The sequence below is a fragment of the Podospora pseudocomata genome (genome assembly GCF_035222375.1).
Source record: "Podospora pseudocomata strain CBS 415.72m chromosome 1 map unlocalized CBS415.72m_1, whole genome shotgun sequence".
Classification (NCBI taxonomy): domain Eukaryota; kingdom Fungi; phylum Ascomycota; class Sordariomycetes; order Sordariales; family Podosporaceae; genus Podospora; species Podospora pseudocomata.
The window spans coordinates 1,898,432-1,911,090 of NW_026946363.1; the positions used below are offsets into that span (position 1 = coordinate 1,898,432).

At 53.4% G+C, this 12,659-nt stretch overlaps 3 protein-coding genes across 3 annotated transcripts; 2 read left to right on the forward strand and 1 right to left on the reverse strand.

The window, feature by feature from the left end:
* Positions 1 to 1,494: 1,494 nt before the first annotated feature.
* On the forward strand, positions 1,495 to 5,155 carry QC762_108140 (uncharacterized protein; the record flags this gene model as incomplete). The annotated part of the gene is made up of 3 exons (XM_062885226.1): positions 1,495 to 1,692; positions 1,787 to 2,676; positions 2,744 to 5,155. Exons 1-3 carry the CDS (start codon positions 1,497 to 1,499, stop codon positions 5,153 to 5,155), a joined length of 3,498 nt encoding a protein of 1,165 aa, XP_062748176.1. The 5' UTR covers positions 1,495 to 1,496.
* Positions 5,156 to 6,301: 1,146 nt separating this feature from the next.
* Positions 6,302 to 12,456, reverse strand: RTG2 (retrograde regulation protein 2; the record flags this gene model as incomplete). The annotated part of the gene is made up of 3 exons (XM_062885228.1): positions 6,302 to 6,728; positions 7,173 to 12,276; positions 12,350 to 12,456. 2 exons carry the CDS (start codon positions 12,454 to 12,456, stop codon positions 10,575 to 10,577), a joined length of 1,809 nt encoding a protein of 602 aa, XP_062748177.1. The 3' UTR covers positions 6,302 to 6,728; positions 7,173 to 10,574.
* On the forward strand, positions 8,114 to 10,501 carry QC762_108150 (uncharacterized protein). Its single transcript, XM_062885227.1, has 5 exons — positions 8,114 to 8,821; positions 8,887 to 8,986; positions 9,042 to 9,749; positions 9,808 to 10,002; positions 10,067 to 10,501. The coding sequence occupies exons 1-5, from the start codon at positions 8,273 to 8,275 to the stop codon at positions 10,162 to 10,164; spliced, it is 1,650 nt and encodes a 549-aa protein (XP_062748178.1). The 5' UTR covers positions 8,114 to 8,272; the 3' UTR covers positions 10,165 to 10,501.
* Positions 12,457 to 12,659: the final 203 nt, after the last annotated feature.

Here is a 12,659-nt window from a genome sequence, read left to right on the forward strand (position 1 = left end):
ACGGCTGGGTGTTGTCAGCTGTTGAAGTCTACCGCACGTCTCTGCGCTTAGAGATCAGATCTGTTGGTTGGATGATGGAACGAGTCATTCAACATAGCCAGCTAGCCAGCAGCAGCAGTTTCCTTCCTTTCGGGTGCGCGGGAGCCGGTAGTGGTGACGCGGGTTGTGCGGACAGTTAAAAGATCCCCCCAACCCGCCCAAGCCTACTGACGTGGTCTGGTGGCGGTGCAAAACTGGAATGATGAGTTGACGTGCGTGCTCCATTCAGAGCTCCGTATTGGATGGTGGAGAGATTTCTAAATCCGAACATTTTCTACGGATGCTAGGAAAATAGGGGTTCCGAATTGAAGACGGAGAATGGGGAAATGGTTGCGAAAGTTTTCCGTTTCACTTCTTCCCGACTGTTTGAGCTACTGTTAGTTGAAAAAGATCAGGTGAAGTTCTGATCTCAACGGTCGACGGGCGATTGGGAAGTCTATTTCCGCGCTTCTAGAAAAAACCGATCTAGTTAGAAATCTGGGGATGAGCCCCGCCAAGCACACAACTCAATTTTGGCCACCCTGCAAGCGGCAGGCATCTGATCTTTTTTAAAATCAACGCTTGCACTGGAAGAGGAAGGACAAGTTGCAGGGGTTTGGAGCGCCAAGTATGACGTTGTCTTGAGGCCTTGTTCCCATTTCTCCAGAATTTGGATGCTTGGGGGGGCAAGCCCAAGAAATCACAGAAATGAAAAGAAATCTTCCGGTGGTCTTGGTGTAGTGCAGGATTGCTGGGCAGGAATATGCCCCTTTTTTTTTCTGTCTCTCCCACGCACGTAGGGACAGGTGACAAGACTGAAGATGCGTGCGGGTATGTGTGGACAACAAACTTTGCTGATCGCCCAGAGGCCATGTCAAACACCGAACGAAGCATTGTACCTGTCTTGTCAGAAAGAGAGAGACATGCAGCATTTATTGGCCGAGAATGAAGGATGAAAAAGAAGCGTTTAGACCTGAGCTTCGGCCGTGGGAAGTCATTGCTGCCGTCGTATTCGGAGAGCCCCCGCCAAGTCACCTACGTACAATCTTATGTTTTTTGATCCTTCAGTGTTGGGCGTCCACGTTGTGAAGGGACCTCTTTGTCTGACTGCTCGAGTGTCCATCTTTTCCCTTTTTTATTCCCCCGTTTGCAAACGACCCAACGGATTTTTGTCCATCACCACACCAACTCTCAACAGAGAACGGGCGACTCCAGCAGCTCGTCAAGGTTGCCGCTGTTATCGACTCTCCACCGGTGAATCGGTCGATCCACTTGGTGTTCCAGCTACCGAAGGGTCCTGCTCGGCGTCCCAAGCCGTCGATCGTTTGGATTTGTACACAGACTATCGTCTGGGAGTTTGAATGGACTAATTAAAAAAGACACTGGGGATCTCTGGGCTGGCTGGGAGAGGCTAAAACATTTTACACAACAAAAACTGCTCAGCAGACACCATGTCGAGTAAGTCGCAAAACGGTCGTATGAGCGTCTTTGGTTTGCGGCTTCCCGCGTTTCACTTTGAAAAAGAAAGCCAGGACAAGAGCGAGGGAGAAACAGACGTAACTAGTCTTGGCAGCAGCGCAAGCAGCGAGCTCTCTGCAAAGACCGAGAGGCCTGCTACGCCACGTTCCGAGACGGATAGCGGCAGCTCTGGGTCTCCTGTTACCGAGCATTGCTGTACGTACCCAAGCACAAGCCTAGTGTGTACGAGCCAGAACAGTGGGTTCCGAAGATCTGGGTTCATGGTTGCTCACCACGCGTTTTCATGCAGATTCGCACCGTCGTTTCCCTTCTCAGCCCCAGAACAGGCCGATCCATCGAAAACCGGTTCCGAGCAAGTCTTATACCCCCTATACCCCGCCAAACAATACCAACGCAGCTCCAACCACCACCACCACTACCACCACCACCATTAAAAACTACACCAACTCGACCGGCCCCTTTGAGCCGCTTAATGAACCGGTCAGTAACGTGAAGAGTAACGACTCACCTCTTCAGCCTGTAACCAATTTCGCGCCTTCCTCACCAACACACCCACACCACAACGTCTTGGGCTCTCCCTTCCAGCCCAAAAAAGCTCCCACCATGCCCGTCTCAAAACCCCCTCCGCAGCAGGCCATACCGGCCATCCATCCACACCTAGCTTCACCTCCCCGCGGCGTACCGAATGTCATGACGACGGCAGCTACCCCGGCGGCCACCACAGAACCCAGAAAGCTACAGAGAAACAGAAGCCCCTCCCCCGAAGGCCCTCCTCCATCGGCGGCGGCCAACAAGCTCCATGCAAACCGTCTTCACCCTCGTCACCAATCCCCAGGTGCGGCGCCTAGAGGTCGCAGTGTCTCGGCCCAGCCACCCACAGGAGGAGGACCAAGGGGACTCTCTGTCGATGCTTCCAGGGCAGTGTCCAACCCACTCGAGTTCCGTGCCGACTCGCAGCCACGGTCCAGCGAAGCAGGAGGGAACCTCAGTCCCACCACTGCGGCCGGCGGTGCTGCCCCGCCAGAAACCAAGAAGAAAGTACGGAAGAGCTGGCTGCCTGGGGCAAGGTCGAGGTCCAACTCGAACGACTTGGGGAAGCCAAAGGGCACAGGAGCGTGGATCATGTCGCCGGATAACCAGGTGGATTACAATGTCGCTCCCTTGTTTACCGGGGATAAGGTGAGCAACCTCGATCATGAAATGCTTGGCGAAATCACACTTCTGACCTTAATTTCTGATGTCATAGGTCCCCGAGCTATGGAACGAACAGGGGAATGTGCTGGTGTACCTGCACCCAAAGGAAAGAGGGCTCGGGCCTTCGTTTAGGGTGCATGATTATGCGTTCAGTTCGTCGTTGATACTGAACGAGCTGTTGGTGCAGGAGATGATGGCCTCGGCGGCGATGAGCTCCGACTTTTTGGGGGTGGATGACGCCGAACGGCGCCAACAACGGCCGGGGCTGCAGTCGCGGAATTCGGGAGGGGGCGGTGGTCTTGTTGCTGATGGGCACTTGTATCTGCCTCTTGGGAACAACGAGGTGGACTGCCTCGTGGCGGCGAGAAACTTGTTTGCGTTTTTGACGAACCAGCCTTTGGTCGGGACGCCTCAGCAGCCGACGCTGTTTCAAGCGCTCATTCAGATTTCGGAGCAGTTGAGGCAGTTCCAGTTTACGAATTATGACGGGACTTCGTACGGCGAGTCGGTGGACGCGTCGTTTGATATTCTTCTTGATCAGTTTCACATCGCCGATGTTAGACACAGCCGAGAGAAGACGATTGAGGGGTTGGTGTTGGGGGAGCACATGAAGTCTTGGAACTTGTACAACGAAGCGTTTTCTCATGCGGTGGGGAAGTATGAGAGCTTGCTTGAGCTTAAACTCCCGCTCTACAACAGCATCTCGGCCGTCACGAGGGAAAGGCTGGAGCGCGCTCATCTGAGTCTTGCCAACCGCCAGGCCAACGTCCAAGGCCGCCTCGAAAACTTTGAGTACCCCTCTCTCTTCGCCGGCACCGCCAGCTCCACCTCCAACCCAGACTACCGCATCGTCCGCTTCAAAGAATGGCGCGCCGCGTTTTCCAGAATGAGGACGTTTGTCCTGGGGTACTACAAGGACTTGTTCGGGTCCTGGCCACCAAAGGCGCGCTCGAAAAAGAATCACTTTACCCAATCTGGTCTCAACCGCCAGTGTCTAAAGATGCTGTATTCCGACCTCTGCGCGCTGTATGACCTCTTGGTGGACAGACAGTCGATCACGCCCCGGGTGATCGATCAGGACTACTACGGCGCCGACTCGAAGAACGCGGAGGGAAAAGAAGACAAGAACAAGCCCAGCATGGAGCTCATCCCGGCGTGCGTCTCCGCCCTGAGGCAGATGCTCTCCGAGTTTGAAAAGTCTTCCCCGCCGGTGCTGCCGCCCATCCCGTTTGACATACCCAAGATCCCGACCATGACAGCCATCTACGAGACGTACGACAACCTGCCCGACAAGAAGAAGGCCAAGTTTGACAAGGGTTTGCAGGCGCACGAGCTGCAGCTGATCATGATCAAGTCGAGGAACATGGACACGGACGCGCTGGGCATGCCTTTTTTGCAGGCGTACAAGGAGTTTGAGCTGAAGGAGGCCAAGGGGGTGCACCCGCACGACTTGATTGATCACCGGATTGGGCACTGGTTGTTTTTGTATGTCACGCTGCAGAGCCTGCCGATGCTGGTGGTGGACGCGCCCGGGTTGCATTACACGGAGGGGGTGGAGTACTTTTTGTGCGAGGCGCCGCAGGGGAACCCGCCGTGGAGGGCCGAGGACGTGGGGGAGGTGAGGAAAATGTGGTATCAGACTGCCGATCAGAAGACTGTGGAGCTGAGCGCGGATGTGGTGCTCTTTAGTGTGGAGGGGGTTTACATGAGGAGTCATTGTTGGCTGGCGGGGAAGGAGTGGGAGGCGCAGAACAAGGAGGGGGGGGTTAATGGGAATGGGTTGGCGGTGCCGGGGCCAACGGCGGGACAGATTGGGGTTGCGCTTGGGGGGGAGGGGGGAGGGATGGGGACAGATGATATGATGATGGCGGGGGGGTTGCCTTTTGCTAGCCCGTTGCATCCTCCCAGGGCTGTGTTTGCGGATATGGATCCGTTTAATGCTGCGGTGGGGGGGGGACATTCGAGAAGGGATTCGGATGGGAGTGTTGTCGCGCCGGGGTCATCGCAGGTGAGGGCACGGAGTGGGAGTCCGGCGCATCGGGCTAGGCATGCTTATCGGGCGAGTATTGCCATGGGGCTGGAGCCGTTGCCGCATGTGGGGAGTGACGCGCCGCCTCTGCCCGGGGACAGGACGTCTCGGGTGCCGAGTGCGGGGTCTGGGTCGAGCAGCCCTGGGTTTACCGGTGGGATATACGGACCGGGCGGGCTGAGGGCGAGCAGGTCGGCGGTGAACTTGACCGGCCAGCAGGGGCAGCAGTGGCATGTGGGGGATACGCATATGGGAATGGGATCTAGGAAGTCGAGTTATGGTGGTGCTGGGGGTTTGCCCGGGGGGCCACCACCTGCTATTCCTGCCGCAGGGCAAGGACACTCGAGGGAAGGGTCTCAAGGTGGGAGCACGTTTGATGATATCTTGAAGGGAATGGACACGGGAAAGAAGAAGAAGAAGGGGTTGTTTTTCTGAAAGAGGAGGGTGTTACTTTGTTGACAGGCAGGCCGGGGCTTTTGTTTGGAAATGGTTAGGGTTGGGGCAGGGGATACAGGACAGATTAGTGACCATTTCCTTTTTTTTGCACATGTTTTACCTTGATTACCTTTATTTAACTCTAAACTTGTTTGTGAAAGAAAGAGAGCGATACTTGCATCTGGATAGATGATACCCACAACTTGTATATTCTTTCGGGTTTCTTGGTTTTGCTATCTTGGACTTTTTATTTTTATTTTAGTTTGGGGCTGCTTTATGTTGAGTTGAGGTACTAGTTGAGATAGTTGAGATAGCACTTGAACAAAGACACTAAACTGAACATTTTCTAGTTTGCCCTCCTGTTGTCTGGCTGTGGAATATCGGTGTTGCAGTTCAATGATATTAGAAGCACATCAGATGAGGCGCTCGTGAATATCTTTCTCAAGATCAAATCTTTTTATTTCTGGAAAATTCACAAGCTACCTACCTTACCCAAGCTATAATCTTGACTGGAAAATGGGAAGATGAATTAGCCAAGGAAGCGAAGTACATTGTGCAGCATATGCAGGTACCACAGTGCACTAATGCAACTTTCACATGATACTCGAAGCTCGATGTGGAAGTGACAAGTGGGTTGGGGGGGGGGTTCAGCTACCGCAGCCTCGTCTCTTTTGCCCATTCGGTGGTTTTTGAATTTCCACTTCTTTTTTCCAATCTTCCACCGTGGCCGCCGCTTCAAAAGACACACACATGAACATGGTCGAGATGGCCAATCTTCTCACCACGTCCAGTGATGTCGGTCATTGTTTTCTCAGGCTGGTAAAGCACGCAAACCTAGGTAGGTAGATCGTCATGATGGGAAGCTGAACTTTTGGACGTGATAATACAAACTCCATCTCATTGGCTGCCTCGGACATGAACTCGGGAACTGGATGTGGTTGTTGTAAGTTGATTCACAATATTACCAAAGTTGTATTATCCAGTGAGGCCATCCCTAGACAGAGGTTCAACTGCCATACGAGTGAGGTCTCATTGGGGTCGGTGTTTCAAGCCTTCTTCTTCCACGACCATGATTGACGATTTGGGGTCCAAAAACCCCAACAGCACACTCTCCTATACCCTACCCGCAGATGTAAATCGTCGGATCCTCGGTATCCGGCAACGACCTCGACTTCCACATCTGGCCCCCAAATGCAAAAATCCATCTACATGGTGGCTGCCTCCCTGGCTGACGCCTCAACCCTCCATTTCCAATCTTGCCCTCCTCGGCACTTGTAAATCAATATAGTAAAAAATCCTGATAGAGTCATCTCACTTGAAAATGTTCCCATGTCTCTATATTGATTCAGCTAGACACCAGGCTCCAAGCCAAACAACGCCATTACCAGCCTCATCCCATAAACTATCTACCTCCCCACCATACCCAACCGTCCTCAAAATACCAGTCTGCCTAGGTAGGTAGGTAGGCATTTACCAAAGACAAGAAAAATGAGGACATCACAATGCCACACAACCTTACCCGCATGCGCAAATGCAAAATCCCGAGATCTCGGTAGTGGTCGTGGTGACATAGCTGCCCAAGGCCATCAGCCAACCCTTCTCAAAACAGCAAATCTCCCAAATCATAAAACACATCATCAAGGCAGACTGCGCAAATCCAACATCAACACCCAACACCCCCATCTGCGGCATGGCGTTCGGCCCAACACACCACACACGGCGCCGATGCATGCGCACCACCCTCCAAGAGCAACATCTCAATTGTACCATGTTGTGCATGTCTTGGTAGTAACTAGTCCATCCTTTCCCCCCACCTACGTAACCCTCCTTCTTGCTTGAGCTTGTAATTGAATTTGTACCCAAGATATCATTCAAGTTGCTTGTCCCCCTTTTTTTTTTTTTTTTTTTTTTTTTTTTTTTTTCTTTTTGCGCCCGCGCATTGCCGCTCGTCAGATCCCACCCAAGGCTCACTTTGACTCACCTTAAAACAACAACACAAACAATAATGAGTGCTTACCTGAAAAAAAAAAAAACCCGCCTACCGTTCCAGGAAAGCAATAATCAACACGAAATCAGATCAAAGCTGGCCGCATGAAATCCGGCCTGTGCAGACACCGGCCGGCCGGAGGTTCTTGTCTAAACTCTGTATGGTGGGGTGGCATGGCGGAGGATGGATGGTGGGTTGCATGCGAGAAGGGGCTGCCCCCCGTTGCGCAATGGCATGTCCCGCAAGGCTGGGCCCTGACAAAAAAAAGCGTTGCTCCAATTCTCCGAAAGTTGAAGTTTCCCTTCAAGATGATGTTGTTCATCACCGCAAAATTTGGCAAGATTCGAAAACAATCTGACGGTCATAGAAACTTGAGATGGTCCATTTTCCCCACAGGTAGGCTCCTGATAATCGCTCATGATCATTCGGCGCTCTTTGTGAACCTCTAAACGCTTCGAATCCACCTCGTCCTAGTTCGCGGCCTGCGGTATCAAAAAAAGGCAAATGAGATTTCGCAAATGCTGTCCTAGTCGTGTCTCGTCCATCCCTAGATCGCAAAAAGTATTCGATTTCATCAATTGTAACATTCGCGTCGCTATCCGCGTGCTGTGACGTGCGCATTGAGCATAAGTGCCTCTCCCGTGCTCCCGCGGGCCGCCCAGAAGACCCCATTTTCTGTAGCCCGTCTCGATTTCCGGTGAAGCAAGGCCATTCCATTGGACGGTTGTATAAGTGTGTTAGAGCTGAATTGACCAATCAGACACCCCTGCCACACCGATTTTGGAAAACCGCCCAGGGCTCACACACCATGGAGGGGGACCAGAGACTAGAGGAGGCTCTTCGAGCTGCCCCAAGGCACAGAAAACTCGACGAGAAACCCTCGCCTGGCTGCTTGTCTCTCCTCTTTTCTATACCTGTACCCTCTGGCCTTTAAAAGAAACATCTCGGTTTCCCCAGCTGGCCCGGACCTATCGTTGGACAAACGACCTCCTGAAGAGAAAGCTTTGCCGTATCGGTTGCCTTGTTTTGTGTCATTCGAACTTGGCTCACACTGGCCTGCTGTCTCATCCACATAACCACATACCTAGGCGCCGCTAGCCCCGTATTATTGATCCGATCTTGGACCAACCATGTCATCCCTCATGCTTGACCGCTCCAGAATTCGCGGTGCAGGTGGGTTCCCATGGGGGGAACCTGCTGCTGCACCCCGCAGCCAGGGACTTGACCGGGACTCTGCAAGTACCTCTTCCCAAAGTGACGACTTTTCCGACCTCTTTGACTGGACGGCATATGAAAGGCATGGCACATCTGATGTGACCACACAATCCCAACACTCGGCCGAAGGCGCCAAGGGTGTTCCCGCATTCCCCAGGTCACCTCAGTCGTCACCTCAGTCACCCGGTCCTGCTTCCGATCTTGATGGGGATCTTCCCATGCCAGACGTTGAATCAGACCCCCACGTTCTCGTCTGGCCCGTCCTAGGACCGGAACCAACACGCGAGATGTCGCCCATCGAGCTCCGTCCCCCTCACCTCGGCCAACCAGACATGGCTGCCCCCAGAGCTGTCCAAAACGAGCGGCCCCAGAGCAAGAGGCCTCGAGTTCTGGAGTCCCCAGAGCAGACCAAGGAGGTACGCGATGCCGGGGCGTGCTACCACTGTAGGATGAACAAGAGCAAGGCAAGCAGGGCCTCTTCTTCCCTTCACCCTGCCCACCTCATTGCTGACTGGGTCTCTGTACATAGTGCTCTCCTACTTCTGCCTGCGAACCCTGCTTGAAACATCCCAAGCCCGAGCTGGCCTGTGTTCGACAGCTTCTGTCGAGCATGGTCGCCAGCCAAAGTGGTATGCTTGTCTCGGTGCCATGAGAGCCGAAGTAAAGACTGACTGTGACGTCAAGCACGCTGGAACTTGAGCGAGCCTCCGAGGCGTGAACCTATGAATGAAGGCGGGTCCTTCGTCATTTTTATCTCTTTCTCAGACAAGACCAACAGTCGTTGCTTGCCCTTGACGGTGGCTCCCTTCATTCACCCTGACCAGGGCACTCGGTTTGGTATCTCATTGTCATCGCAACCGCTGCAAGAGAATGCCCTTCTGGCGTGGGCACAGGATGATATGCAGATGGATGACAGAATCGATGACTTTGAGTCGCTCCTCAACCACTTCCACATCCACCATGTCCGCGGCGAAGGTTTGAAGAGGGCCATGGACCGCGCAACTGCGGGCAAGCCGATCAAGGCTGTGGAAAGCCAGAAGAAGCTCTTGTCTAATTTGTTAGAGTTGAAGCTGATGTGGAAGATCTGGAGTTGCAAAGACTTCTTTGGCCGGCGGCAAGAAGCCGGTGCTGGCCGCCCCCTTGGGTTGCAGTTCTCCTCCGTTCAGAGCTGGCTTCGCTTCACCGCGGCCTCGGCAATTTCGAGGCTCGAAAAGAACATTCTGGAGGTCTTTGATGAATACCTCAAGAAAGATGCTGCTGGCTTGACAACCGCGACCAAGCCGATTCTCGAGCTTTCGAGATGGGTGTCGCTCTGGCAAATGATCTTGGTCTACCGCCAGTCGCTCAGGCTGCTCCAGGAGCACAATGAAGCGGAACCATATGTGCCAGGAGGTGAGCAAAACCCCAGACAAAGTACACCACCACCGTTTTGGTACTAACAACAAAACAGTTGAGACCAATGAGAAGCGACGGAGGTTTCGAACGACAACCGCGGACTTGTTTCGTAGCGTTGTTGTGATTTACTGGGAGCTGTTCCACAAGCCAAAGACAATCCAGAATATCCAGAACCCCGAGGCGAGACTTTTCGGAGATGATGCTCTCCATAGAGGGTTCCAGAGCGTGGTGGCTGCTGTGCCAACATTCTGTGAGTTGCCGTCCTAAAAATCAGCATCGGCGATGTGATCGACTGACAGTAAATTTCCCAACAGACCAGCAAGTGGCAAATCTGAGTTTGCCGGCAGACGAGTTCTTCCGGGCACATCTTGTCGACAGAGACCTCAAGAAGCCCAAGACGAAGCGCCGCTAGTTTCATAATGGTGTAGCTCTTGAGTGAGGGCGCTCTGGGTATTTGTTATGATTGACGATGTCGATGAGGTTGATGACTCGATGACATTTATGACGATTGATGACTGTTTTCTTGGCGTTATGGATGGGAAAAGACAAGGCCCCCGCGGGTGGTTGGGGTGTTTGGGTGCTCAAGAATGTTGCATAGGCCCGAAAGGTTGCTTGATCTGGCATCGAGACTTGTCAGGTTATGCTGAGCCGGGCGCTGGAGGTTTTGTCGTCTTTGTGAGGTGCTACTCTGTTTTGCCTTTTGTCTGGGAGAAAGTCGAAGAGAGGTTGTCAGATACGTTCCAAAGATAGAAACATACTCTCAACCGTCCGTCCATCATGGCCTTGAGTGCAGCCTAGCCGTCCATATTCAACAATCCTGCATCAAGCAAGTACATTGACTGTGACGATAACCTTCTTCTTTTCGTCACCATGCTTCTCGACCTTCTTGAACAACTCCCTCAAGTCATCAAGATCGAGACCTCTCGAGGCCTCTTTGCTGATGGTGATCTCAAGATGTAACTTGTACTTCTTCCCCTGTTCAGCGCTGGAACGGAACGAGATCTTGTCCCTGATGGCCTCATAAGATTTGGGCCACGCTGGAATGACTGTTGCCAGTGCTGCTGTTACAGCCCCCGTGTAGTCTGCCCAGAAACCAGCGTTCGGATCTGCCGCATCGACAAGCTCGCGAAGATTCCGCTGGAGCTGTTGATCGATAGGGCCCAGGTTTGCGCCCCAGCGTGCGCAGAGAGTCACAGCCAAAACCGCGCGAGCCAGATGCGTCAGACCCGGCGAGTCAGGATGGTTGATGGCATCGTGGAGAGCAGAAGACGCGTTGGCAGCACCACTCTCGCCCATTCGACACCAAATGTGGCTGGCGTAAAGGGGACCAAGCTGCAGACTGAAGACGCTGGCTACGCTGGTCAAGTCGAAACCGGGCGGAAATGCCGAGTGCAAGGTGCTGAGGAGGGCTTGTAAGGTTGTGCCACCTTGTGCTGGACCCGAAGGAATTGAGCTCTCAATGTCATCTGGAAGTGACAAAGGATTGCTGTTCCTGATTTCCCGAGGTAGCATCATCAGCAACGCACCCTCCCGGTTGCCCCCTGAGCAGAACGTTGCTGAACGTATAGGGGGCACTGCTGCAATGAGAGCTTCAACAACAGTGACAATGGCTGGAAACTGGGCACGTCTGCGTTTTGACATGCCAAAGATTTTGCCTTCAAAAGACTTGTTGACTTTAAGCATCTCCTTGGTTTTGTTGAAGAGCTGTCCAGAGGCCGTGTATGATCCGATTGATGGGATCGGATAGGGCTGGATGGGATTGTTGTGCATGATCATGCTTCCGTAACCCCGGAACCCTCCGCCGCAGAGAAAGATATCGATCCCTGCCTCCTTCCCCCTCGCCTCAGCAGCAAGCTGGGCGAGGGTGGGAAACGTGGCGCACAGTGTCTGAAAAGCCTTAGTCATGCCATCTTGGAGCTTGGCTTTTTCGGACGTCTGCACATCGACGTGGGCGGTATCGAGAATCTTGATAAGGCGAGCAGCTCCAAACGGCAGACTCTGTCCCGCAACCGCTGCTTCCACCTCAGGTAGAGGCTGTCCCTGGTCCTCTTGATGCCCAGAAGTACCAGACGTGTCCATCCACGTCATCTGAACACTACCGCCGCCAAGATCGAGAATCAAGCCCTTCACATCAACAAAGCTTGACCGAGCCCCCACGGCGCCAAAGAGGGTCTCGACTTGAGGCGAAAGGATATGCACGCTCAGATCGGGAGCCTCGGCACGTATCGCCTCGAGCATAGACGCGGCATTCTCGGCCCGGCGCATGGCTTCTGTCGCAAAGACGATCAGCTGACTGGGAGGCACATCATAGCTGTCGACAGCAATAGACCTGAAGCGTGCCAGTGTCTGCGAGACTTGCTTGATTGTCGCATCGGGGAAGACCAAGGGATGGTCGCCATGTGCCGATGTTGATGGCCGGTTCAGGGCATCGAACAACGAGATGGCCGCCCTTTCTCGGTAGAGACACTTGAGCAGGCGGGCCCGAGGAGGGCAGAGATCCGAGACAGAGAACCGAATGCCATTGCTTCGAGGGAAGCGTGATGTTTGATTAGGGAATGGTTACGGAGAAGGAAGAGAAGAAGGGGCGCTCGGCTTACCTTCCCATATCAACCAGGGCATAGCGGTGGTTTTTGCTGTTGGGATCCCATCTCGGCAGCTTCTCCTTGTAATTGCCAATAGTGACAATATCGACCGTGGAGGACATGGTGATCAATTGGGGGCGGAGTAGTGAGTGGGTGTAGTAGGTAGGCAGGTAGGTAGGTAGGTAGGTAGGTAGGCAAAGAGGTGAAGTGGACGCTCTGACTTTTGGGTTAGGCAAATTTGGAGCAGCGCCCAAATGTTGCTAGCCTCGTGACGTTACTGCCCAAAACTCGCGTCGTCCTTTCTCAAAGGCCCGTATCCGATAAC